The sequence below is a fragment of the Chlorocebus sabaeus genome, chromosome 12 (genome assembly GCF_047675955.1).
Source record: "Chlorocebus sabaeus isolate Y175 chromosome 12, mChlSab1.0.hap1, whole genome shotgun sequence".
Classification (NCBI taxonomy): Eukaryota; Metazoa; Chordata; class Mammalia; order Primates; family Cercopithecidae; genus Chlorocebus; species Chlorocebus sabaeus.
In genome coordinates, this window is record NC_132915.1 from 5,273,673 (window position 1) to 5,298,347 (window position 24,675).

General features: G+C 46.7%; 1 protein-coding gene across 9 annotated transcripts in view; it reads right to left on the minus strand.

Moving 5' to 3' along the window:
- The window catches only part of FGD3 (FYVE, RhoGEF and PH domain containing 3), an 85,552-nt gene that overhangs the window by 36,549 nt on the left and 24,328 nt on the right, over positions 1 to 24,675 (minus strand). For 6 of the 9 annotated variants that reach the window (XM_037998632.2, XM_007969766.3, XM_007969765.3 and 3 more), the window contains 2 exons: positions 19,495 to 19,662; positions 18,185 to 18,686 (listed from right to left, as the gene is read on the minus strand). In XM_037998632.2, coding sequence (XP_037854560.2) covers positions 18,185 to 18,637 — 453 coding nt within the window. In that variant the 5' untranslated portion in view covers positions 18,638 to 18,686; positions 19,495 to 19,662. Of the gene's footprint in view, positions 1 to 18,184; positions 18,687 to 19,494; positions 19,663 to 23,386; positions 23,557 to 23,585; positions 23,811 to 24,675 lie in introns of those variants that run through there. The other 3 variants (XM_037998630.2, XM_073021445.1, XM_037998628.2) reach the window with 3 other exon arrangements.

The following is a 24,675-nucleotide window of genomic DNA, read 5'->3' on the forward strand; positions in this document are numbered from 1 at the left end:
ATAAAACTCACTGATAAAGCTGATACACAAAGGAGGAAAGAAATGAATCAAACCTTATCACTGCAGAAAACCACTCAACTACAAAAATAAATAATGAGAGGAGGTAAGTAACAAAAGATATACAAAACCACCAGAATGCAATCAATAAAATGACAGGAGTTAAGTTCTCACCAATCAATAATAATCTTGAATGTAAACAGATTAAATTCCTCCATTTAAAAGATAAACTAGCTGAATGGATCAAAAAACCAAGACCCAACTATATGCTGTCTACAAGAAACTCCCCTTACCTGTAAAGATACACATAAACTGAAAGTCAAGGGTGAAAAGACATAGTCGATGTAAACCAAAACCCAAAACAAGCAGGAGTAGCTATACTTATATCAGATGAAGAAGACTTCAAGTCAAAAACTATAAAAATAAATGAAGAAAGACATTACATAATAAAGGGATTAATTCAGGAGGAGAATATAATTATAAATATATATGCACTGAATACTAGAGCACCTAGATATAGAAAGCAAATATTATTAGATATAAAGGGAAAGATAGATCTCCAACACAATAATGGTTAGAGACTTCAACACCCCATTCGCAGTATTAGATAGATCATCTAGACAGCAAATCAAAGACACATCAGATTTAAACTACACCATAGAACAAATGGACCAAACAGACACTTACAGAACATTTCACCCAACAACTGCAGAATACACATTTTTCTCATGAACACATGGAACATTCTCCAGGACTGACAATATATTAGGACACAAAACAAGCCTCAAAATTTTTTTAAATCAAAATTATATTAGGTATCTTATCTTACCACAATGGAATAAAACCAGACATCAATAACAAGAGAAACATTCAATGCTATATCAATATACGGAAATTAAATAACATGCTCCTGAATGACCAATGGATGAAGGAAGAAATTAAGAATGAAATTTAAGGGCCAGGCAGCCCTTACAATGGCTCACACCTGTAATCTCAGCACTGTGGGAGGCCAAGGCTGGCATACTACTTGAGCCTAGGAGTTTGAGACCAGCCTGGGCAATATGGGGAAACCCCATCTCTACAAAAAATATAAAAATTAGCTGGGTGTGGTGGTGGGTGCCTGCAGTCCCAGCTCCTCGGGAGGCTGAGGCAGGAGAATAGTTTGAGCTAGGGAGGCAGAGGTTGTGGTGAGCCAAGATTGCGTCACTGCACTCCAGCATGGGTGACAGGGTGAGACTCTGTCTCAGAAACAAACAAATCTCCAAACAGAAAAAGTCCAGGACCCAATGGGTTCACCACTGAATTCTACTAAACCTATAAAGAACAATTTATACCAATTATCAAACTATTCCAAAAAATTGAAGCAGAGGAAATTCTTCCTAACTCATTTTATAAGGTCATCAAAACCTTGATACGAAAACCAGGAAAAGACACAACTAAAAAGACAACTACAGGCCAATATCCCTGATGAAAATAGATGAAAAAATCCTCAAAATACCTGCAAACGAAATCCAACAGCACATGAAAAAGATAAACTAGAATCAAGTGGGATTTATCCCAGGATGCAAGGATGGTTCAATATGCACAAATCAATAAATGTAATACATCACATTCAGAGAACTAAGAACAAAAACCATATGATCATTTTAATATATGCTGAGACAGCATTTGATAAAATTCAGCATCCGTTTATTATAAAAGCCCTCAACAAACTAGGTATAGAAGAAACATACCTCAAAATAATAGAGCCCATATGTGAGAAACCCACAGCTAACATCTTACTGAATGAGAAAAGCTGAAAGCTTCTCCTCTAAGAATTGCAAAAAAACAAAGATGCCCACTTTCCCCACTATTATTCAACATAGTACTGGAAGTTTCAGCCAGAACAGTTAGGCAAGAGAAAGAAATAAAAGGCATCCAAATGAGAATAGAGGAAATCAAATTGTCCCTGTTTGCAGATGATATAATCTTTTTTGTTTTTTTGATACAGGACCTCACTTTGTTGCCTGCACCACCATGCCTAGCTAACTTTTTTATTTTTTTTGTATAGACAAGGTCTCACTATGTTGCTCAAGATGGTCTTGAATTCCTTGGCTCAAGCAATCCTCCCATCTCAGCCTCCCAAAGTTCTGGGATTACAGGTGTGAGCCAGTACACCTAGCTGATGTGATCTTATATATATAGGAAAACCTATACTCTAGCACAAAATTCTTAGAACTGATAAATTTCATAAAGTTGCAGGGCACCAAATCAATATATGAACAACAGTAGTGTTTCTACATACAAACAACAAACTAGCTGAAAAAGAAATCAAGAGGGCAATCTCATATACAATAACTGAAAAATAAATACCTAGGAATAAATTTAACGAAGGAGATAAAAAAAAAAACCTCTACAAGGTGCAAAAGGAAAACAAAAACTCAGGACCCCAATTCATGATGCCAAAAGAAAAAAATTAAGCTGAAAGCTGAGTCATGCAAGAAACTGCCTTTCCTTTTGTTCCTAAGCAGACAGCTATAGATGAAAGGTTAAATATCTCCACAGGTGGCTGCCCTATGTTTACCCCATCTTGTGTAAAGTGCCGATTTACTGAGCACCAGATGAATACATAATTGACTATTCCCCTACCAGCTTCTTTTCTCTTGCAACATGTGGATTAACACACCCTCCCTTTCTCCCCTCCAGCCCACTTTTCCCCTTTAAATACTGAAGCCTTCAAAGTCCTCTTTGGAGAAAGGCACAGGCCACAAACTGTTTTTCTATGATTCCATGTTTATTTCTTCCAAGCATAACCTCAACCTTGGCAAAATAAACTTCTAAATTGATTGAGACCAGTCTCAGATACTTTTTGGTTTACAAAAGAAAACTAAAAAAACACTGATGAGGCCGGGTGCGGTGGCTCACACCTTCAATCCCAGCACTTTGGGAGGCCGAGGTGGGCAGAACACAAGGTCAGGAGATCGAGACCATCCTGGCTAACATGGTGAAACCCCGTTTGTACTATAAAAATACAAAAAAAGTAGCTGGATGTGGTGATGGGCACCTGTAGTCCCAGCTACTCGGGAGGCTGAGGCAGGAGAATGACGTGAACCCGGGAGGCAGAGCTTGCAGTGAGTTGAGACTGCAACACTGCATTCCAGCCTGGGTGACAGAGAGAGACTCAGTCTCAAAAAGAAAAAAAAAAAAAAAAGAGGTCGGGGTTTGAGACCAGCCTGGCCAACATGGTGAAACCCTGTCTCTACTAAAAATACAAAAATTATCTGGGTGTGGTGGCACGCACTTGTAGTCCCAGCTACTCGGGAGGCTGAGGCAGGAGAATTGCTTGAACCTGGGAGGCAGAGGTTGCAGTGAGCCTAGACTGAGCCATTGCACTCCACCCTGGGCGACAGAGTAAGACTCCATCTCAAAAACAAAACAAAACAAAACAAAAAAACACTGATGAAAGAAATTGAAGCAGATAATGTTTCATGAAAGGGCTGTGCATGCAGAGACCCCCAAATGCTGAAGGAGTTGAGGAACCAAAGAACAAGGCAGACTAATGTAGTTTCTCAGCAGGGGGTGATTTATTGGGGAAGTTACAGACAGGAGATGTGTCTTGAGTGGCCACAAAACAGGTAGATCCTCACACTATCAACCCCCAAACCCAGGACTTATATGCCATAGGGAAAGGGTATACGATGCTTCAGAAGGAATGTGTAGGACACTGAAATCAACCCCTTGGGGAAAGTCAAGAATATTGTATTTATCATAGCGTAACAGCAGGATTTATGGTAAATATGTGTTTATGATAACATCAAAGTTGTCATGACCTAAGGGTAAGATTTACAATAAATACTTGCTCTTATACAAGGAACAGTAATAAGATAGAAATCTTAGAGGCATTCCTGGAACTATGATTAATCAGAAGTCAACATGGCAGATTAGCGTTAAGGTAGGTAGTCAGGCAGACACGAGCAGGGCAGCAGGCTCCCCGCCACACCAGGAATATCGGGTGACCATCATCAGTGATGGTCTTAATAGATGCAGGAGGCAGATAAGAAAGGGTCCCTGGAGAATCTCCAATCTGCTCCGCAAGCGTTTATGCCAGATTTTTTTTTTTTTTTTTTTTGAGGCGGAGTCTTGCTCTGTTGCCCAGGCTGGACTACAGTGGTGCGATCTCGGCTCACTGCAAGCTCCGCTTCCCGGGTTCACGCCATTCTCCTGCCTCAGCCTCCCAAGTAGCTGGGGCTACAGGTGCCCACCACCACGCCTGGCTAAATTTTTTTGTGTTTTTATTAGAGATGGAGTTTCACCATATTAGCCAGGATGGTCTCCATCTCCTGACCTTGCGATCCACCCGCCTCAGCCTCCCAAAGTGCTGGGATTACAGGTGTGAGCCACCACGCCTGGCCTATGCCAGATGATTTTGTGTAGGTAAGGGAACCTGCGCAGGGTCTTGCCTGGGCATGCCCGCAATGGACTGGAGGCCCACAGGCACTGGGGAAGTGGGGTGGAGCTACCAGGAATTCATGCCTCATGCAGGGGAGGAGCCTGGCCTCTTCAACTAGTGTGTGGTGGCCTAGTATTCAATCTGTGAGGTGGTAGCCTGTTGGCAGGACCCCCTCTTTCTTTGCTGAGAGCTTTCTTTTTGCCTAATAAATCCGCCCTGCTCACCCTTCAATGTGTCCTCGTGCCTAAGTTTTCCTGGTAATGAGACAAGAACCCGGATTTTAGCTGAACTAAGGAGCAAAAAATCCTGCATTGGTCAGGTGGTTGCTAAACAGCCTCTCTAAAATAATAATTGGTAGCAGCCAGCACCAGGGAAAGGCAGTCTCCAGATAGATAGAAAAACTTGAAACAGGTAATCAACTTCCTGATAAGATCTCAGGAGTTGGATAAATGGGCTCATGCATGCGCACTAAGGGGCGAAATGGTGGAGTGTAGTTGGTATATGACCTTCTAGGAACTCTTGACTGGTACAGGAAGAACGTCTCAAGTGAGCATGCTCACAACTCCAGTAAACACACGATGCATACGGCCCCTCCCAAGTGCTGGCGGGCCACTGGGCATGCAGACAGCCCACCACACAAAAGAATCAGGGGAGAAGGAATGTAACTCCCTGGAAGCATGCCAGTGCAGAATCACCCTAAGTCAAAGGTTAAATGGAGCACTTGAATCTCTCAAGTCAGAGAGAAGGGACCTTGGAGTCTGCACTGAGTAGAACTGAGGCACCCATGGCCCTCCTAGACAGGAGGCTCACGAGAGTGGCAGGGCTAAAGCCTAACACTATGCAATGTCTGTTGTTTCCTCTGCTTTTTCTTTTTTTTTCTTTTTCTTTTTTTTTGTTTTTTTGTTTTTTTTTTTTTTGTTTTTTTTTTGAGACGGAGTCTCGACCTGTCTCCCAGGCTGGAGTGCAGTGGCTGGATCTCGGCTCACTGCAAGCTCCGCCTCCCGGGTTCACGCCATTCTCCTGCCTCAGCCTCCCGAGTAGCTGGGACTACAGGCGCCCGCCACCTCGCCCGGCTAGTTTTTTTGTATTTTTTAGTAGAGACGGGGTTTCACCGTGTTAGCCAGGATGGTCTCGATCTCCTGACCTCGTGATCCACCCGTCTCGGCCTCCCAAAGTGCTGGGATTACAGGCTTGAGCCACCGCGCCCGGCCTTTTTTTTTTTTTTTGAGACAGAGTCTTGCTCTGTCGTCCAGGCTGGAGTACAGTGGCGCTATCTCGGCTCACTGCAAGCTCCGCCTCCTGGGTTCACACCATTCTTCTGCCTCAGCCTCCCGAGTAGCTGGGATTACAGGCACCCATCACCACGCCTGGCTAATTTTTTGTATTTTTAGTAGAGATGGGGTTTTACTGTGTTAGCCAGGATGGTCTCAATCTCCTGACCTCATGATCCACCCGCCCTGGCCTCCCAAAGTGCTGGGATTACAAGCATGAGCCACTGCACCTGGCCTCCTCTGCTTTTTCAACTAAAATTGGTTCTTTTCCAAAAACCCATACTGCCTATTCTCCTGTTTTCTCTGTGTGTATTCTGAAATGGCTTGTGCACTCACTGGACTGTCTGCCTTGGGGGCAAGTCTGCCACTTTGTTTTCACTTTGCATGTCACTTGACTTCTTAAACACACACTCCCTGTTATTCATGCACCCATGGCTCTTGCTGCATTTGTGTGGCAGCAAAGACACAGGCTCCCTTGGGGATACGCCCTGAGATTTATACTTGGTTTTACCCTACCAGCTCGGATGACCTCTAACCCTTCCCCTGACTACTGGCACATGGTCGGGACAGACACTAATTGGAACCCTGGCTCTGCCAGCTCCTTATGACTTACCATATGCTTTTCATTCCTGTTATGCCCCAGGGCCAAGTTTTCCAGTGGCTTTTGAAGCAGTTTGTCTGCGGGCACAGGGCCTCACTCTGTGGCCCTTTAAGGACCCTGCCTACTTGCTTTTTTGAGTTAGCACTTTTTGGGAGGAGGGAACATTCTTCCTTTGCCATTACAAGTTCTTACCCTAAGCGCCAAGTCCTCCAGAGGTTATTCGTTTATGTCAGGAGGGAAAATAAACATCGCCCTCTCAAATGGAAGGGCTGCTATTTTTGTGAGCATATGAAGGTTTTCCATGAGTATTCCTCTTGCCTCCTCCCACTTCCTCCTGTAGCCTCCATTTCTCTAATCACTTCCACATCCTTCTCAACATGCATCAAGACCTTCAAGGTCATATTCGCAGGGAGGGGAGTCAGCCCCCTTGTGGTAGTTAGCTGAAAAACAGGCTTCTCATCTACTTGAAGAACATGAGAAATGGGACCCTGCGAAAAGAGATCATCACTTTGTTGCCAGAATGCTCCGAGCAAGAGTCACTATAAGGTCATGGAGATAAGGATATAGGCCGGCTGAAAGCCACAGGCACAAGAGACCCATAGGACAGAGATAAAGGCTAATAGATTATCACTAAAACAGAGACAAAGGCAAGGTTAGGGGTACAAGGTAAGACATTGCAGAACCCCAAGGATGAGCAGGGGGCCCGCTGTTCACTCTGGTATCTCCTCTGTTCTCAAGTGGATAATTGTGATGAAATGGGACCAAGGTTTAGGGTACACAGTAAGACCAGTCCATTCTGGAACCCTAAGGATGAATGAGGGATGCCCTATTCAGGATAATAGGAAAGTAAGAAGGGACTTACTTTCACCTTTTACCTTTTTTCTCCTCTGTTCTGTCTTCACAGATGGGTAATCATATCTCCACACCACAGGACACACCCCTCAGATGCATTCCCAAAAAGTGGGAAAAGTTTGATCCCCCAAACCTTAAAACAGAAAAATGGTCCAGGCACTGTGGCTCATGCTTGTAATCCCAGCACTTTGGGAGGCTGAGGTGGGTGGATCACCTGAGGTGAGGAGTTTGAGACCAGCCTGACCAACATGGTGAAACCCTGTCTCTACCAAATACAAAAAATTAGCCAGGCATGGTGGCAGGCACCCGTAATCCCAGATACTTGGGAGGCTGAGGCAGGAGAATCACTTGAACTCAGGAAGTGGATTACAGTGAGCTGAGATTGTGCCACTGCACTCCAGCCTGGGCAATAACAGCAAAACTCTGTCAAAAAACAAACAAACAAACAAAAATAGAAAAACTAGGTTTTCTTTGTAATACTGTTTTTCCTCAAAATTAACTGGGACTAAATTACAAAAGTCAGCCTCAGAACCCAATGTCCCTATGCAGGAAATCCTCAAAGTCACCTCCTCAGTCTTTTATAACTGGGAGTAGAATAAGGAGGACAGGGCTAAGGAAAAGGAGAAATGCAGGGACCAGAGGCAGGCTTAACTACTGGCTGCTCTGCAAGCCCACTAGCCTCCTCCAGGTTGCCCTAAGGACACTCCTCCAGGTAACTGCCATTGGAGTGGGAAGCCAGGCCACTGGAAGGCAAACTGCCCCAGTGGGACAAGAGGGAGGAAACTTCACATGGTTTGCCCCCTCTGCCAAAAGCTTGGCCACTGGAAATGGGACTGCTTCGAAGGCTGAAGGGGTCCCAGGACAGAATCCCAGCCCTTGATGGCCTTGAGCTGGAGAGCTCTCTGCTCCAGCTGGCTTTCAAATCAGACATTTGCACTAGCAGGGCAAAGCCAAGGGTGACTCTGGAGGCAGCAAAAAAAATTATACATTTCCCTTTTGGGTTCAAGAGCTGCCTACTCTGTGCTAATCTCTTCTGAGCAATTCTTCTCCAAATGCAGTCAGGTAATGTGGGCAAATAGCACTCCCTCCTTCCAAAAAAAATAGATTCACACCCCTTAACATTATTTAAGAGACCAATTACCACTTTCCCACCAGTCCCTGCTAGTGTCTAAATACCCTACACCTCTTTGGGGCAAACATATACTTCCTTAGATGGGTGCTTGCTTAATATTTACCTGACCTCTGAATTCATCTTTCTCTCTAATAGCTCTATTTCTCCCGGGAAAGCTACCTAAATCTTTAACCAATAACCTTAACCTGGACAGTCCAACCTCAGGGATTTAGAAATAGCCCACACTTATTTGGACAAACCCTAGCAAAAATATAACCAAGGCATCTCTCAAGGGGGGATACCTTCTACAGTATGTAGGTAACCTCTTTGTCTGCTCCCTGCTTCACAGGACCCATACAGCAACATGTAGTACAAACCATAACTTCCTAACAGAAGGAAATTACTTTGTCTAATTCAAAGGTTATAAAGGTAAAGGTATTGTTGGTAAGGAAGTTTATAAAGAAAAGTGATTTTGTATGAAAAGGATTTTGTATGGTAAATTCTTGTCCCAAAGTAAAATAACTGGTTGTTTAAAAGAGGGATGTTTAGGTCAAGTCAGAAAGTCCAAGCATGCTGTAGATGGTCAGTGCAAATTGTAAAATGCTTTATAAACGGTGATCACGACTCTTAACTGTACAACTTGCCTGCTTTACAGCTAGGTAAGGCCTGGGGACATACAGAGTTAACTGTATCCCCATATCCATGCTGGAAAGAGTCAAACCTTATCTGCATTTCTGTTGGGTGTCCTAGGCTCCAAACCTAGTGCATAATTAGAATTGCTTACTTACTAGGTTTTTCACCAAACGTAAAAGTTGCTAAGAGTTAACAGTGTAATGTGTACTTGACACTACTGGAAAAACAGTTTGCATGTAAGGTGTGTGGGAAAAGCAGAATGTGATTTTGGTAAAAGATTATAAGAAGGCACAGAAATATGGATATTTTTGCCTAGTTTAGAGGGTTAAAGGATGGTTTTAAATTATATATGATAAAGATAAAGGTTAAAGCAAGTTGTTTGTTAAAATTAATCTTGTAAAAGAAATTCTGTATGTGACCATATTGGCTAGAGTTAAAGGAGTATTCAGTTTTTCCATAAATTGAACATTGGAATAAAAGCACAACAGAGTTTTATTACAGCATTATTCTGCTCCTTATAAATGTGTTATTGGTACATGTTCCAAAATTACACAAAACTTCTATAATTATGATATAATTTAGTATGTTATCACTAATAATGATAATTGTTATGTTAAAATTAGAGGTAACAATTTTAGCCACAGAGATAACAAACTTCTTTTTCAATTGTGTCTTTGACTGTGGCACCATAAGACTTTCTGTCATCCACAGACAATTGTTGTCTTGTTTTAATCCTCTTTAAAAGGTGAGTTTTTTGTTTTTTGTTTTTTTTTAAGACAGAGTCTCACTCTGTTGCCCAGGTTGGGGTGCATTGGCACAATCTTGGCTCACTGCAACCTGCCTCCCAGGTTCAAGCAATTCTCCTGCCTCAGTCTCCCAAGTAGCTGGGATTACAGGCAAGCACCACCATGCCCAGCTAATTTTTGTATTTTTAGTAGAGACAGGATTTGGCCATGTCGGCCAGGCTGGTCTTGAACCCCTGACCTCAGGTGATCCATTTGCCTTACCCTCCCAAAGTGCTAGGATTACAGGCATGAGTCACCATGCCTGGCCAAAAGGTGGTTTTTATAGTCAGCTATAGGACTCTAACAGGTGCTCCTAAATGCAGGTTTCTGACAACTTTGGAGATTATGATATTAGAATAGAGGAAAAACTTTCAGGAATCTTATGGAGAGCTGAAATGTTCATGAATATCAAGCAGAACAGGAGCTAACTGCATGAACAGTGATCTTGCCACTGCACTCTAGCCTGGGTGACAGAGCAAGACTCTGTCTCAAAAAAAAAAAAAAGAAAAGAAAAGGAAAAACAGAATGAATACATTAAAAAACTAAAATTTTTAAAAAGAAAAACCATAGAACTACCATATGACCCAGCAATAGCACTATTGGACATTTATCTGAAGGAAGGGAACTCAGTATAGTGATAAATACTATTATTTAGTATAGTGATAAATCACTATATTTATCACTCAGTATAGTGATAAATTCTATTATCACAGAATATAGTGATAAAAAGGTCAAGTCACCAAAAATATGTAACAGTGATAAATATTCATGCACCAAACCTCAGAGCTCCTAAATACATGAAGGAAACTTTGGTAGAATTGAAAGAAGAAATAGCAGCAAAATAATATTAGGAGACTTTAATATCCCACTTTCAATAAACCAATAGAATAAACAGACAGAAGATCAATAAGAAAATAGAGAACTTGAACAACTCTACAGCCAGTTGACCCAAACAATTACAGAACACAGTGCCCAAAAACAGCACAATATATGTTCTTCTCAAGTGTACCTGAAACATTATCCAGGATAGATCATAGCAGACATAAAACAAGTCTCAACAAACACACAAAGACTAAAATTACACAAACTATCTTTTTCTTTCTTTCCTTTTTTTTTTTTTTGAGATGGAGTTTTGCTCTGTCACCCAGGCTGGAGTGCAGTGGCACAATCTCAGCCCACTGCAAGCTCCGCCTCCCAGGTTCATGCCATTCTCCTGCCTCAGCCTCCCGAGTAGCTGGGACTACAAGTGTGTGCCACCATGCCTGGCTAATTTTTTGTATTTTTAGTAGAGACGGGGTTTCACCATGTAAGCCAGGATGGTCCCGATCTCCTGACCTCGTGATCTGCCCGCCTCAGCCTCCCAAAGTGCTGGGATTACAGGTGTGAGCCACCGCACCTGGCCCAAACTATCTTTTTCAATCACAATGGAAGGAAACTAGAATTCAATAACACAATGAAAATCCACAGACATGTGCAAATTAAACAACACATTTTTTTTTCTTTTTTTTCTTTTGAGATGGAGTCTTGCTCTGGCACCCAGGTATGGTGGCAGGATCTAGGCTCACTACAACCTCCACTTCCCCAGTTCAAGCAATTCTCCTGCCTCCGACTCTCGGGTAACTGAGATTACAGGTGCCCACTACCACGCCTGGCTAATTTTTGTATTTTTAGTAGAGACAGGGTTTCACCATGTTGGCCAGGCTGGTCTCAAACTCCTGACCTCAGGCCCTCCACCCGCCTCAGCCTCCCAAAGTGCTGGAATTACAGAAGTGAGCCACCGCACCTGGCCTAAACAACACATTCGTAAACAACCAATGGATAAAAGAAAAAAATGAAATAATAACATACCTATGGAATGCAGTAAAAGCAGTGCTAAGAGGAAATTTTACAGCTATAAATATGTACATTTTTTAAAAAAGAAAAACCTTGAATCAACAACCTAACTCTACACATCAAGAAACTCAAAAAAGAAGAGTAAACTGAAACTGAAGATAGCAGGAGGAAGGAAGTAATAAAGATCAGACATAAAGAGATATCTATATACATACAGGTATCTGCAATAGAGAATAGAAAGACAATAGGAAAACCAACAACATGAAAAGTTGGTTTTTTGAAAAGAGCAAAAAAAATTGACAAACATTTAGCTAGGTTAACTAAGAAAAAGAAGGCTGGGAATGGTGGCTCATACCTGTAATCCCAGCACTTGGGAGGCTGAGGCAGGTGGATCACCTGAGGCCAGGAATTTGAGATAACCCTGGCCGAAATGGTGAAACTTCATCTCTACTAAAAATACAAAAATTAGCTGGGTGTGGTGGCACACACCTGTAATCTCAGCTACTCAGGAGGCTGGGGCAGGAGAATTGCTTGAACCCAGGAGGTGGAGGTTGCAGTTAGCTGAGATCGCACCACTATACTCTACCCTGGGCAGCAAAGTGAGTGAGACTCCATCTCAAAAAAAAAAAAAAAAAAAAAAAAATCTATTCTACTGTCTAAATTTATAGATTTTTTTCTAAATGTTGTGATTTTTAAATAGACTGCCTCAAAATAAAAGAGAGAGAGAGAAGACTAAACTAAAATGAAAGAGGGGACATTATAAGAGATGCCACAGAAATAAAAAAGACTGTAAGAGAATACTGTGAACAGTAATGGGTAAATTCCTAGAAACACACAACCTAGGAAGACTGAATCATGAAGAAATAGAAAATCTGAAAGAACAATAATGAGTATGCAGATTGGATTAGTAATAAAGAACCTCCAAACAAACAAACATCCAGGACCAGATGGCTTCACTGATGGATTCTATAAACATTTCAAAAAGAAATAAAACCAATCCTCCTGAAATTCTTCCAAAAAAATTGAAGAGGAAGGCATACTTCCAAGCTCATTCAGTAAGGCCAGCATTATCCTGATACCAAAGCCATACAAAGACAATACAGGAAAATAAAACTACGGGCCAATATCCCTGATGAATATTGATGCAAAAGTCCTCAACAAAATACTAAGAAATGAAATTCAACAGTACATTGAAAGGATTAATTACCATGACCAAGTTTATTCCTGGAATGCAACTCTGGTTCAACATAACAAAAACCAATGAATGTAATACACCACATTAAGAGAATGAAGGACAAAAGCCACATGGTCATCTCAATTGATGCAGAAAAAGCATTTGAAAGGATTCAACATGCTCTCATGATAAAAACACTCAACAAACCAGGAACAGAATGAAACTACCTCAATATAATAAAGCCCATGTATGAGAAGCCCACAGCTAACATCATATTCAATGGTGAAAAACTAAAAGCTTTTCCTCTAAGATTAGAAATAAGACAAAGATGCCCACTCTCACCACTTCTATTCAATATAGTATGGGAAGTCCTAGCCAGAGCAATTAGGAAAGGAAAAGGAAGAAAAGTCATCCAAATTGCAAAGGAAGAAGTACAATTAGTTCTGTTCACAGATGACATGATTTTATAGTAGAAAATCCTTAAGATTCCATTAAAAACTGGTAGGACTAACGGACCAATTCAGTAAGGTTACAGGATACAAAATGAACACAAAAAAATCAGCTGGTGCTGGGCATGGTGGCCTGCAGCTATAATCCTGACATTTTGGGAAGCCAAGGCAGGAGGATCACTTGAGGCCAGGAGTTTGAGATGAGCCTGGGCAATATAATGAGATTCCATCTCAAGGAAAGGAAGGGTGAGATTCTGTCTCAAGGGAAGGGAAGGGAAGAGAAGGGAAGGGGAGGGGAGGGGAGGGGAAGGGAGGGGAAGGTGCGTGTAACGTGCAACTCATGTTCACCTTGGGGTGGAGCCTTAACATTTAAATCTATTACAGTCAGGCTCTATATGCCAAAAGGTCTTTTCAGGACACAAATGCACGCAAGTGGGCAGCCTCTGCAAACTGGCCAGAGCTAGTCCATACATAGTCAGTGATCTTATTGAAAGAAAGTTACTGAATCAGTCTTTTGTCCAATCAAGGCTGCAGTTATGACTGGTGGAATGGGGGTGGGGTGGGGAGGTCAGTCAGCATCTGGTGGAGCTACAGTTGTTTTAATATTGCTTATTGCCTGTTTAGCTGCTAAAGAAAAAGAAAATACCTTGTGGCTATCAGAATATAGTTTCTTTCTTTTTTTTTTTTTTTTTTTTTGAGATGGAGTTTTGTTCTTGTTGCGCAGGCTGGCATGAATGGCGCAATATTGGCTCACCGCAACCTCTGCCTCCTGTGTTCAAGCTATTCTCCTGCCTCAGCCTCCCAAGCAGCTGGGATTACAGGCATGCACCACCACACCCGGCTAATTTTGTATTTTTAGTAGAGATGGGTTTTATCCATGTAGGTCAGGCTGGTGTCAAACTCCTGACCTCAGGTGATCCACCCACCTCAGCCTCCCAAAGTGCTGGGATTACAGGCGTGAGCCACTGCACCCAGCCAGAATATAGTCTATTCTTTAAGTGTATGGTGTGTACACTTGCCAGGTTCTGTTTACAATTTGGTATCTTATTGCCACGGAGTCTATTCTGTCAGTCTTCTGATCTCTGTTTTAAGATTAATGCTACTCAGTTGTGTGTAAACTACAAAAGGAAGGAAGTAGAACCAGGTGTGTCTGACCTCCCATCCCATCACGGCTGGGAACTGAAGTTTTTAAGGTTTTTCTGGGGTGCCCTCGGCCACGAGGGGGTTTGTTCAGTTGTTGGGGGGCTTAGGATTTTATTTTTAGTTTACAGGGTTAAATGACAATCTATCACTGAGCCTCAGCCTTCCCTACAGCCTCCTGTGTTATAGTTTTAGCACACCAGGCTGCTTAAGCTAAAGCATGGGGAAAGGGGAAAGGAAAGAAAAAGAAAAAGCAGTGGAGTATCCCAGGGGCGCAGCCAGGGGCCCTGCTGACTGCTGGCTGCGGCCCCTCTGCAGCCTGGCCTCTGGGTGCTCCTGCCCCTTTCCCTTGGTCGCTGAGTGGCCTCCTTGCCCTTGGTCTGTCAAATGCCTTCTACAGAGAAGGCCCAAGAAGTTTGCATCCTGAGGCAGCCGCTGGTCTCCAGATGGAGCCCCATTCCCCTACACCTGGGACCAGACCTCCAATAATGAACCCTGCTCAAACCTATCTGTGAAAAAATGCTTTCGTCTTGGATTTGCGTTTTTCACCTTATTCGCTTTCGTCTTGGATTTGCGTTTTTCACCTTATTCGACAATCTGGGGTTGGCTTACTCGTGTTCATTTGCAGACTGGGTCCTGAGTCCTTGTGACCCACACCTCAGGGCAGAGGCCATGTGAGTCCCTTTCAGCAGCTGCAGGTTAGTGGGGAAACTGCACAAAGCAACTAGCCAGGATGGTACCCATGGGCAGGGCGATCCGGAATCCCACAGGCAGATTTCCTGCAGGCCCCTGGGCAGGTGGCACAGATCTGAGTCCCTAGCAAAGAAAGAGGCCCTTTCTGCGGCTGGTGGTGGGATAAGGCTGGGGAGGCATCTGTACCAGCCTGGGGCGGCGTGTGCACCAGCCTGGGGCCTTCAAATCAGGCCTCAGTGCCCAGGCAATGGGAAGAAGAGGGGAGTTTTCTGATAGCTGCGTGGAGGTGAGGGGATGCTCCCAGGGGGTTGCCAGGTGGGATGGGGCTATGGGAATAGAGAGGAGAGCACAATTCCTGAGGGACTGAGAGATCCAGCCTCAGAGCAGGAGGGGAGTGGGAGGGAACAATGCAGCAGGGCATGGAGACCTCCCAGGTTCTGGCGAGCAAAGTGGGTTGCCCAGGGGATGCCTTCACAGGGACAGGCCTAAGGGGAAACCAGGGAGAGATGAGGGCTTAGCCTGGAACATCTTGATCCCATACTCATAACTCAACCCCTCTGTGCCTCGATTTCCGTATTTGTGAAAAAAAAGCCCCCACTCTCCAGTTTCCCCATGAACAATGCTGAAAGGACAGACAAGCTAGTGGTGTCCCCAACACTCATGAGGCCTCACCCCACCATGTACCAAGGACAGGAATGCAAGATGTTAAACGTTTAAGTCTAATTGAGCCTCCCTTATTTTACCTAACCTTGAAAGAAACTCCTTTTAAAAATATGAAGGCAGGCTGGGCGCAGTGGCTCAAGCCTGTAATCCCAGCACTTTGGGAGGCCAAGATGGATGGATCACGAGGTCAGGAGTTCAAGATTAACTTGGCCAAGATGGTGAAACCCTGTCTCTACTAAAAATACAAAAAATTAGCCAGGCATCGTGGTGGGCACCTGTAATCCCAGCTACTCGGGAAGCTGAGGCAGAGAATTGGTTGAACCCAGGAGGCAGAGGTTGCAGTGAGCCGAGATCGTGCCACTGCACTCCAGCCTGGGCAACAGAGCAAAACTCTGTCTCAAAAACAAACAAACAAACGAACAAAAAACATGAAGGCCAGGGTGGGCTGGGTGGAGAGTCCTCCTGAAAGAGTGTTCCTGAGGGAGTTGGAAGGGGCCAAACCCCCCTGTTGGTTTAGGGATGCCAGCCCAGCCCTGCCTGCCCTGCTGTGTGGCTCCAGGCCCAGTGCTCCTGCTGTCTCCATGTGAGTGGCAGGTTCATGCCTGACCCAGGCAACCCCACGTTCCCCTGAGAGCTGGGTGATTTCGGGAACAAGAAGTGTGCTGCTGAAGCATCCTTAACCTTTCCCCAATGCCTTTCCTGTATCACATTCCAGGTTGCTTCTGGCTAATTCTTCACAGCACAGAGCCTGGCTCACTGGCTTGGCGTGGGTTCCCCTACATCACCCACAACATCAGACCCCTGTTCTTCCTCAGGGTGGGGTAGAGGAGACTCCGGGACCCAAAGATCCTGTGTGGTGCCTCACCCTGAGGACTGGCCGGTGTGTGACAGACTGCACTCTGTCAAGGCATCCCACAAGGGAGGAGACAAACTCGTTCCCATCAGTGACAGAAGCACCAGAGCAAGCGCTGGAAACTTCCTATTGCAGACACCAGGACCTGGGCCTTCCCCACACAAGCCTGGCCCTGTGCACACCCCAGAACCTGAGGGGCTGGGCCTGGGGTCTGCACTGTCCCCGGCACTCAGGAGACTGGACAGCCCGCTCAGGACACCCCTGGAGCTGTGGGTGGTGTGGCCAGGACTCACCAGGCCTTCTGTTGTCTGTGTTCTGATGTGCTGACATCTGGACCTTTCTGACCCTGGAGGGACTGCCCCTCCCAGGGTAGCCAATTCTAGAGAGAGTAAAGGCCCAGGCTTGCCCTGCAAACTCGCCTTTCCAATGCCCACCAACCCCCACAGAGCCCACCCCCACCCCCCTTCTATGGGGCCCTCACACTCCAGGCCATGTGCCCCTGCCCTCCTCACCCCAGGGCGGGTACCAGACAGCCAGGGACAGCCCCTGTGCCCCAGAACCCAATGAAATCATTCACACCAACCAATCCTCAGCCCACTCACCCTGCCTTGCCCGTTCCTTCCTGCGGAAACCATATTACCGTCTCAGGCCCACAGTTTCCCCTTGAACCCTCTGCCTCCTGACGGACCCTGGGCTTCCCTGTGGCCCCACGGTGTGGTGTGATGTGCCCCTTTCTCTTGGAAACTGAGGATGACAAACCATCTTGTCAATGGCAGTGGTCTCCTGATCCTTCCTACACCTGAGTGATAATAAAGCCTCCGTTGAACACAGCCCTGGCCTCGTCTCCGTGAAGCCGGCTTCCAGTGGTCCAGGCAGCGGGCTTCCCTTCACCTGCCCAGCCTGTCTCCTGATGGTACCCGTGTCAGCCAGCAACGTCCCCATGCAGGCGCCAGCAAGCCTGACCCGCAAAACGCTCCCATGACCTGGTCACTTGGCAGCTTACCCATGCTGTGCCCATACCCACAGTTTCTCTTAGCCTGAGGCCATCCGCTGCTTCTCCATCTCCCCAAGACCCCAGCACCGAGCCAAGAGCCCCATACATGCTAATGAGAATGCAAACAAACTCCCTCAATGCAGCCCCATCGTGTTGTGGGAACTGTCTGCTCTGGTCTCCACACTGCACTGCGGGCCTCACAGGTCCTGCCCCACTGTGTCCTGAAGAGCACAGAGCACCCAGCCTGTGCCACACCCCATGGATGACCCCGGCCAGGTACCATGCTCTCTGTGCCTCAGTTTCCCATTGAGGAAAACAGTTTCCCCACTCACACTGTCTCCTCCCAGGAGTTTTATAAAGTCGGCAGTGAGCACTGCGCAAAGGGCAGCTTTGGCAGCACCACCGGTAGGACTGACCATCATACCTTCCCAGGGTCGGGAGGTGCCCACTGCGCAGTTGTGGAAACCGAGGCTCAGGACTGAGGTCACTGCTCAAGGTGTCAGGTAGGCCTGGCCTGACCTGCACGGATTCTTCCCACAGGATTTTCTCGGGCACACTGCATCCCAGGACCTCCCCTTGCACACGGCACGAGCCTGTGTGCCACATTCCTGGAAACAAGGTGTGGGGTGACGCCCACTAAAAATCTCAAAACCCTCCCGAGGAAAGGCCTGCGGCCTGCAGCGGGGACAGAGAAGGGGAAGCCTACCTGGGCCAGGCCGGCGTCCTCGTCAGCCTTCTGGGGGGTGTTCTCAGGGTCAGGTTCCTCACCCACGTCGCTGTCGGCCTCCTCCTGGGGGGTGACCTTCGGGACCTGGCTGTCCAGGGTCATCTCTGGGTGTGTCCCCAGCACAGTGGGGCTTGGGCCAGCCTCCAAGCCCTCCTCGCAGGGGAAGTTCTCTCCAGCCACACTGGAGGATGGACTGTCGATCCCGCTGTCCCGGTTGGGGATCTTTAAGCTACCACTCTGCTCTCCCGCGGGGCCCGTGTCTAGAGAGCCGTTCCCTGCTGCAGCTGGGCTGCCAGGATCCCCACAGTGGGCCCTGGGCCCGACGGGGAGTGCTTGGAGCTTCCCCAGAGAGGAACTACCAGGTCCAGTATCTGGCACCTCTAGGGCAGCAATGGATCCTGGAAGGGTTGAGGACCCCCTGCCTGACTCCATCCTTAAAGCTGAGGTCACTGGGCTCAGGTGGAGGCTGGCCAGGGGCTTCCTGTAGGGGAGAAACAAGACAGAGTCAGTACTAGCCAGGCATGGACCAGCCCCCTCAGGTGCAAACCCCAAATGCAGCCCCCAGGCAGTACCCTCTACCCCCTACCCAAAGCCTCGAGCAGGTGGGCTGGGGGCTGTGTGTGAAGTGTGAATACCCTAGTCAGCTTCAGTTGGGTCTTGTACAGACAGGCTTTTAGAGAACAGAAAGTGGAAAATGTTTTCTTTTAAAATTAAGTTTCTTCTGCATAAAAAAAAAAAAAAGTTACCCTGTGGTGTGAAGCTATCTGCTGTTCAATAAATTCAAATAGATGCTCAAGGTAGTGACCATAACCAACAGGAACACAGTGGCTTCTGTTTATAGCACATCTGTGGTGCTTTTCAATCCTCTGATACTCCCAGGATGTGAGGCCAGTGTCCTCCTCCTCCTTCTCCCCACCACTGCCTGCTGGACAGGTCAGAAAACAGCCCCCAGGGGTCCAAGGTCCCAGCTGTCTCTACTGTATCCCTCAGGGGAGGGCTGGGGCAGGAGGTGGGTCTCACCAGAGGATGTGGACCCAGGTCTTTGCCCCAAAACTCCTCCTGCCTCCTGTGCACTGGAGCCACCTCCCACTGGCCCACCACACCTCTCATGGACCACATTCAAGTGTCAATTCTAAGTGCACAGAGAATTCACTGGGCGCCTCTGAGGAGAAGCAAAGGTGAGATGGGCCTAGAGGGAAACTGTCATCCCTCAAAATCATCCTCTTGAACCCAAGACGCAGCTGCCGAGGAGCCTAGGGGCTGCAAGTGGCGGTCACTTATTCCCATACCTGATGCCACCAGCCTCTCCGAGGAGGGTGCTGAGGGTTGGCAGGCACAGGCGCCTGGCTCCGCGCTGGGGTCTGGGATTGGCCGGCAGGGACTCGCGCACAGTAGATGGTTTCCTTGAAAATCTTTTCCTTGCCCAGCAGGTTCAAAGTAGAGCCATTTAGGAGGTACTGAAAAGACATTAGAAGAGAAAGAAAACCACCTTCTCCAACTGGCATTTGGAGCAGCCAGAGGCCCCGGCTCTAGGGGGTGTGTGGAGGAGGGAAGCTCTATGCCACTGCCCAGCATAGTGGATCCAGGATTGGGGCATGGCAGTCTGCACAGCCATATCCTCAGCCCCCAGGCTGGCACACAACGCCTCCAAAAGGGTGGCGCCTGCACCAGCAGCCATTCAGTGTGGGGTGGGCAGTGTCTTGCTCGGCTGGAAACTCTGGGGTCAGGGCTGAGCTTGTCCCTGGCCATGCAGCATCCTGTGGCCCAGGGGAAGGGTCACCTTGAAGGTGCAGGCACTGTCCAGTGTGAGGTGAGCCAGTGGGCATCGCCAGGCCCCTCCCCAGCCCACACCTCACACCCTCCCCCAGGCACACACAGAGAGGCTCCCTCAAACACACCGATGAGCTGGTTCACACACACACGCACACTCACACTCACACTTAGATATTCCTCTGCCAGCAGCTTTACGTGTTCCTGCCTCACTTGCAAAGCAGAATAAAGAAGAGGCAGTGAAGAAACAGGCTTCACACAGTGACAGGCACACCGTGAGCCAGCCCTGGCTGCCTTGAGCAGGCAGGTGTGCCTCTGGGCAGGGCGTGATGCAGGCCTGGGCTCTGGCAGCGTCCCAGTGGCTGTGGATGCCAACCAGCTCCACGGTGGAGCACCCCCACCCCGCACAGGCTCCTGAGTGCTCGCTCTCTTGGGGCAAAACCACTTTTGAGTGGAAGTTTCTTTAAATGACTCCAGAATCACTCAGGTGGGCATTTATGATTGGCTACTGCCACATTCCTAACGAATTCAATGGGGGGCAATATTAAGATTTCTAAACAGAAAATACATGTTTTGCCGCATTCTTCTCATAGCACAAGAGATAAACTCAGGTTTCCAGAGGTCAAACGTGGCACAGCAATAAAAATACACCAGATGGAATGTGAGCTGCGCTCAGCCTCAGTGTGTTCAAAGGTAGCTGTCTGGCAAGACAGAGCCTGGTTCAACCCCATCTCAGGGGAATTAGGGTTCTGGTCAGGATGGAGTAATAGAAACCAGATTTACTCTCACCTGGAACAACAACAACAAACATGGACAAAACCTACGAAAGAGGTTTGCAAGGCTCTACACAAAGCAGTAAAACACCGTGGTCCCTGAGAGATGGAAATGAATGAGGTGAGCCCTCCTATTGTCCCAGCTCACTGCCCAGAGACCATTTCTGGACCATGGATCAGGGAAGGGGAGCCCTATGGGGCCCAGTGGACCCTCTGAGTTGAAAAGACAAAACTGGGAGGCCCAGAAGACTACGGTGGCCAGAGTCCACAGCATGGAGCCCTGAAGAGGAGAGAACTGCACACAGAGAGAGAACCCGGAGATCTCAGAGGGACCCCTCGAGGACCACTCGGCATGTGTGCAGTGGGGAGAGCATGTGAGGCCAGAGAAAGAACCACCTGCAAGGACCACAGGGAGCTTTCACAGGGCAAGAACACGCCTGTGCCCACCAGCCAACCCGAAAAACCCCACAGTTCACGGGGCATTGCATTGAATACTCAGAGGGTCTTGCTTCAGGAATGATGGATAATTAGCCCTGCAGTGATCACTGCTCTGGTCCCACCTAGCAAATATTAACAAACCTTAACAGGAAGTCCACATGTTTACACAACTGCATCCCTGAACAAAGCTAAAAAATATAGAACTACAAAAATATGTAGTGCACAGCAAGGTAAAATTCCCATAGTCTGGCATCTAATCAAAAATCACCAGGCATAGACCGGGCGCAATGACTCACACCTGTAATCCCAGAACTTTGGGAGGCCAAGGCAGATGGATCACTTGAGGTCGGGAGTTCGAGACCAGCCTGGCCAACATGGAGAAACCCCATCTCTACTAAAAATACAAAAATCAGCCAGGCATGGTAGTGCGTGCCTATAATCCCAGCTGCTCAGGAGGCTGAGGCAGGAGAATTGCTTGAACCCAGGAGGCGGATGTTGCGGTGAGCTGAAATTGTGCAACTGCACTCCAGCCTGGGCGACAGAGCAAGACTCTGTCTCAAAAAAAAAAAAAAAAAAAAATTACCAGGCATAAAAGGGACTATACAAAATGAAGAGAAAAAATTCAATATAAACACATAACTAACACAGATGTTAGAATCAGCAAAAAGGGACATTCAAAACTGCTATCATGTCTGTGTCCTACTATGTTCTAAAATCCAGTAGAGACATGGAGGATGTAAGAAGGCCCACATTAAACTTCCAGAGATGAAAACTACAAAGCGTGAGACCAAAAACACACTGGAAGGAATTAACAACCAATTCAACATTGTAGAAGAAACATTAGTGAATTTGAAGAGACAAGAACAGAAACTACCCAAAATGAAACACACACACAGAGAAAACTGAGCAACAGCGAAATGTGGGAAAACTTCAAGTAGTGTAATACATGTGTAATTGGAGTCTCAAAAAGGGGTGGACAGAAAAAATATTTGAGGAAATAATGACAAGTTTTCTAGATTTGATGGAAGCTATAAATCTACACATCTAAGAAGCTCAGTATAAAGTAAGCACAAAAAATCCTTGTAGTTAAAACTTTTCCCACATAGAGAACTTCAGGCGCAGAGATCTTCACTGGTGAATTCTACAAACATTTCAGGAAAATAATGATGCTAATTCTAAACCTACATCTAATGATCTTTCAGGCCATTTTTTTTTTTTTTGAGATGGAGTCTCACTCTGTCGCCCAGGCTAGAATTCAGTGGCACAATCTATGTTCACTGCAACCTCCGCCTCCTGGGCTGGGTTCAAGTGATTCTCCCACCTCAGCCTCCTGAGTAGCTGGGATTACAGGCACCCACCACCACGCTTGGCTAATTTTTGTATTTTTTTTTAGTAGAGATGGGTTTTCACCATGTTGGCCAGGCTGGTGTCGAACTCCTGACCTCTAGTGATCCTCCCACCTCAGCCTCCCAAAGTGCTGGGATTACAGGCATGAGCCACCACGTCCAGCCAGATCTTTCAGACCAGTTTTAAAAAGGGAGTAGAACACAGATGAATCTAGAAATAATTATGCTGAACAAAAGGAGCCAAAGAAGACCTACGGTGTTTTCTCATTACTACGGAATTCTAGGAAGTGCAAAGTAGCCTATGGTGCTAAGAAGCAGGTCATTGGGTGCCTGGAAGGAAGGGGAGGGGCTATGGGATTGGCGTGGGGGAGGGGGGTGAGTGGGGAAGGGGGTAGAGGTGGCTGGGGGTGTGAGGGGGCTGGTGGGGTGGAGGGTGCTTACAAAGGAGCACAAGAGCTTTGAGGGATGTTGCAGACATACTCATTACCTTGATTGTGGTGATAATTTCACAAGCATACCCCACGTCAAAGTTTATCCAACTGTACACTTTAAACATATGCATCAATGGTATGCCAAGTATACCTCACAGGGCTGATCAAGAAAATGTGACCCTAGCCAGGTATGGTCGGGGGCTCCTGTAATCCCAGCTACTCGAAAAGGCTGAGGCAGGAGAATCGCTTGAACCCGGGAGGTGGAGGTTGCAATGAACAGACATCTCGCCACTGCACTCCAGCTTGGGGGACAGAGCCAGACTCTGTCTCAAAAAAAAGAAAAAAAAAAAAAGAAAAATCCCACCCTTAAGAACTGTACAAACTTGGTGAATTTCAGACATTCCTGAGCATCATTTTCCTTACCACAGAAGGGAGGATGGATCATGAGGAGAGGTGAGGAGGTGTGTGGTTGCAGCCTGGGAGGCTCAAGCAGCCCGGCCCCCGGACATCCTGTCCAGAGGAGAGAGGTGCACTGTGCTTATCGGAGGCCCTTAAATCACTCCCGTCTTGGAAGGGCTTTTGTCCAAGAGCAGATGAACCAAAACAAATGAAGGACACTCACCTCCAGCTTTGCGTTTGCAACTCTGCATTGCCAACACCTGTGTTATGGATCCTGTCGTACCCCGCAATTCACTCACTGAAGTCCTAGCCCCCAGTACCTCAAAATGAAGAAAAGTTTGGAGACAGGGTCTTTACAAAGGTAATCAAATTAAAAGTGAGGCTTTTAGGGTGCCCTTGGTGGGGGCAACCTGGGTTGAGGAGCCCCTAATTGTCACTTCACTTCCTTCTATTCTGTTGCAGGGACTTTTTTTTTTTTTTTTTTTTGAGACAGAGTCTTGTTCTGTCGCCCAGGCTGGAGTGCAGTGGCGCGATCTCGGCTCACTGCAAGCTCCGCCTCCCGGGTTCATGCCATTCTCCTGCCTCAACCTCCCAAGTAGCTGGGACTACAGACGCCTGCCACCATGCCTGGCTAATTTTTTTTTTTTTTTTTTTTTTTTGTATTTTTAGTAGAGACGGGGTTTCACTGTGTTAGCCAGGATAGTCTCGATCTCCTGACCTCGTGATCCACCCGTCTCGGCCTCCCAAAGTGCTGGGATTACAGGCGTGAACCACTGTACCCGGCCCAGTTGCAGGGACTTTTTACAGAGTATGTGTTGTTTTAAAATAAAAGGTAATGAGAACAGACAAACAAAGCTGGATAGAGGGGCAGGAGAGGGAGGAGCCACTTTGGGAAGTGTAGCTGGGCAGAGCCCCTCTGCGGCCAAAGGCTTTACCAGCAGCAACCCTCCTGGGCTGCTGTGGCCACTGCCTGGCCTTCAAGGCACAAGTGCACACATGCATATACAAGCGCACATATGCACATACATACACATGTGTGCACATGTATGCTGAAAAATAAAAAGACCTTTATCTGAGGAATGCCAGCCCCTTTATATAATCAGGTGTCGAGAAGCACTGGAATGCAACACAGTCACGTGTCACTCCCCATCGAGCAAAATGGGTCCCTCCTGAAACCACTTGCTATGCAGGCTCTAGACTAACAGATGCCAAGTAACCCTAAAATGCCACATTCCCTGTAGTTCAACAGTGACTGGCCAATCACTAACCAGTGTTATTTCTGTGAACCAATGAGAGTTCCTGATGAACAACGG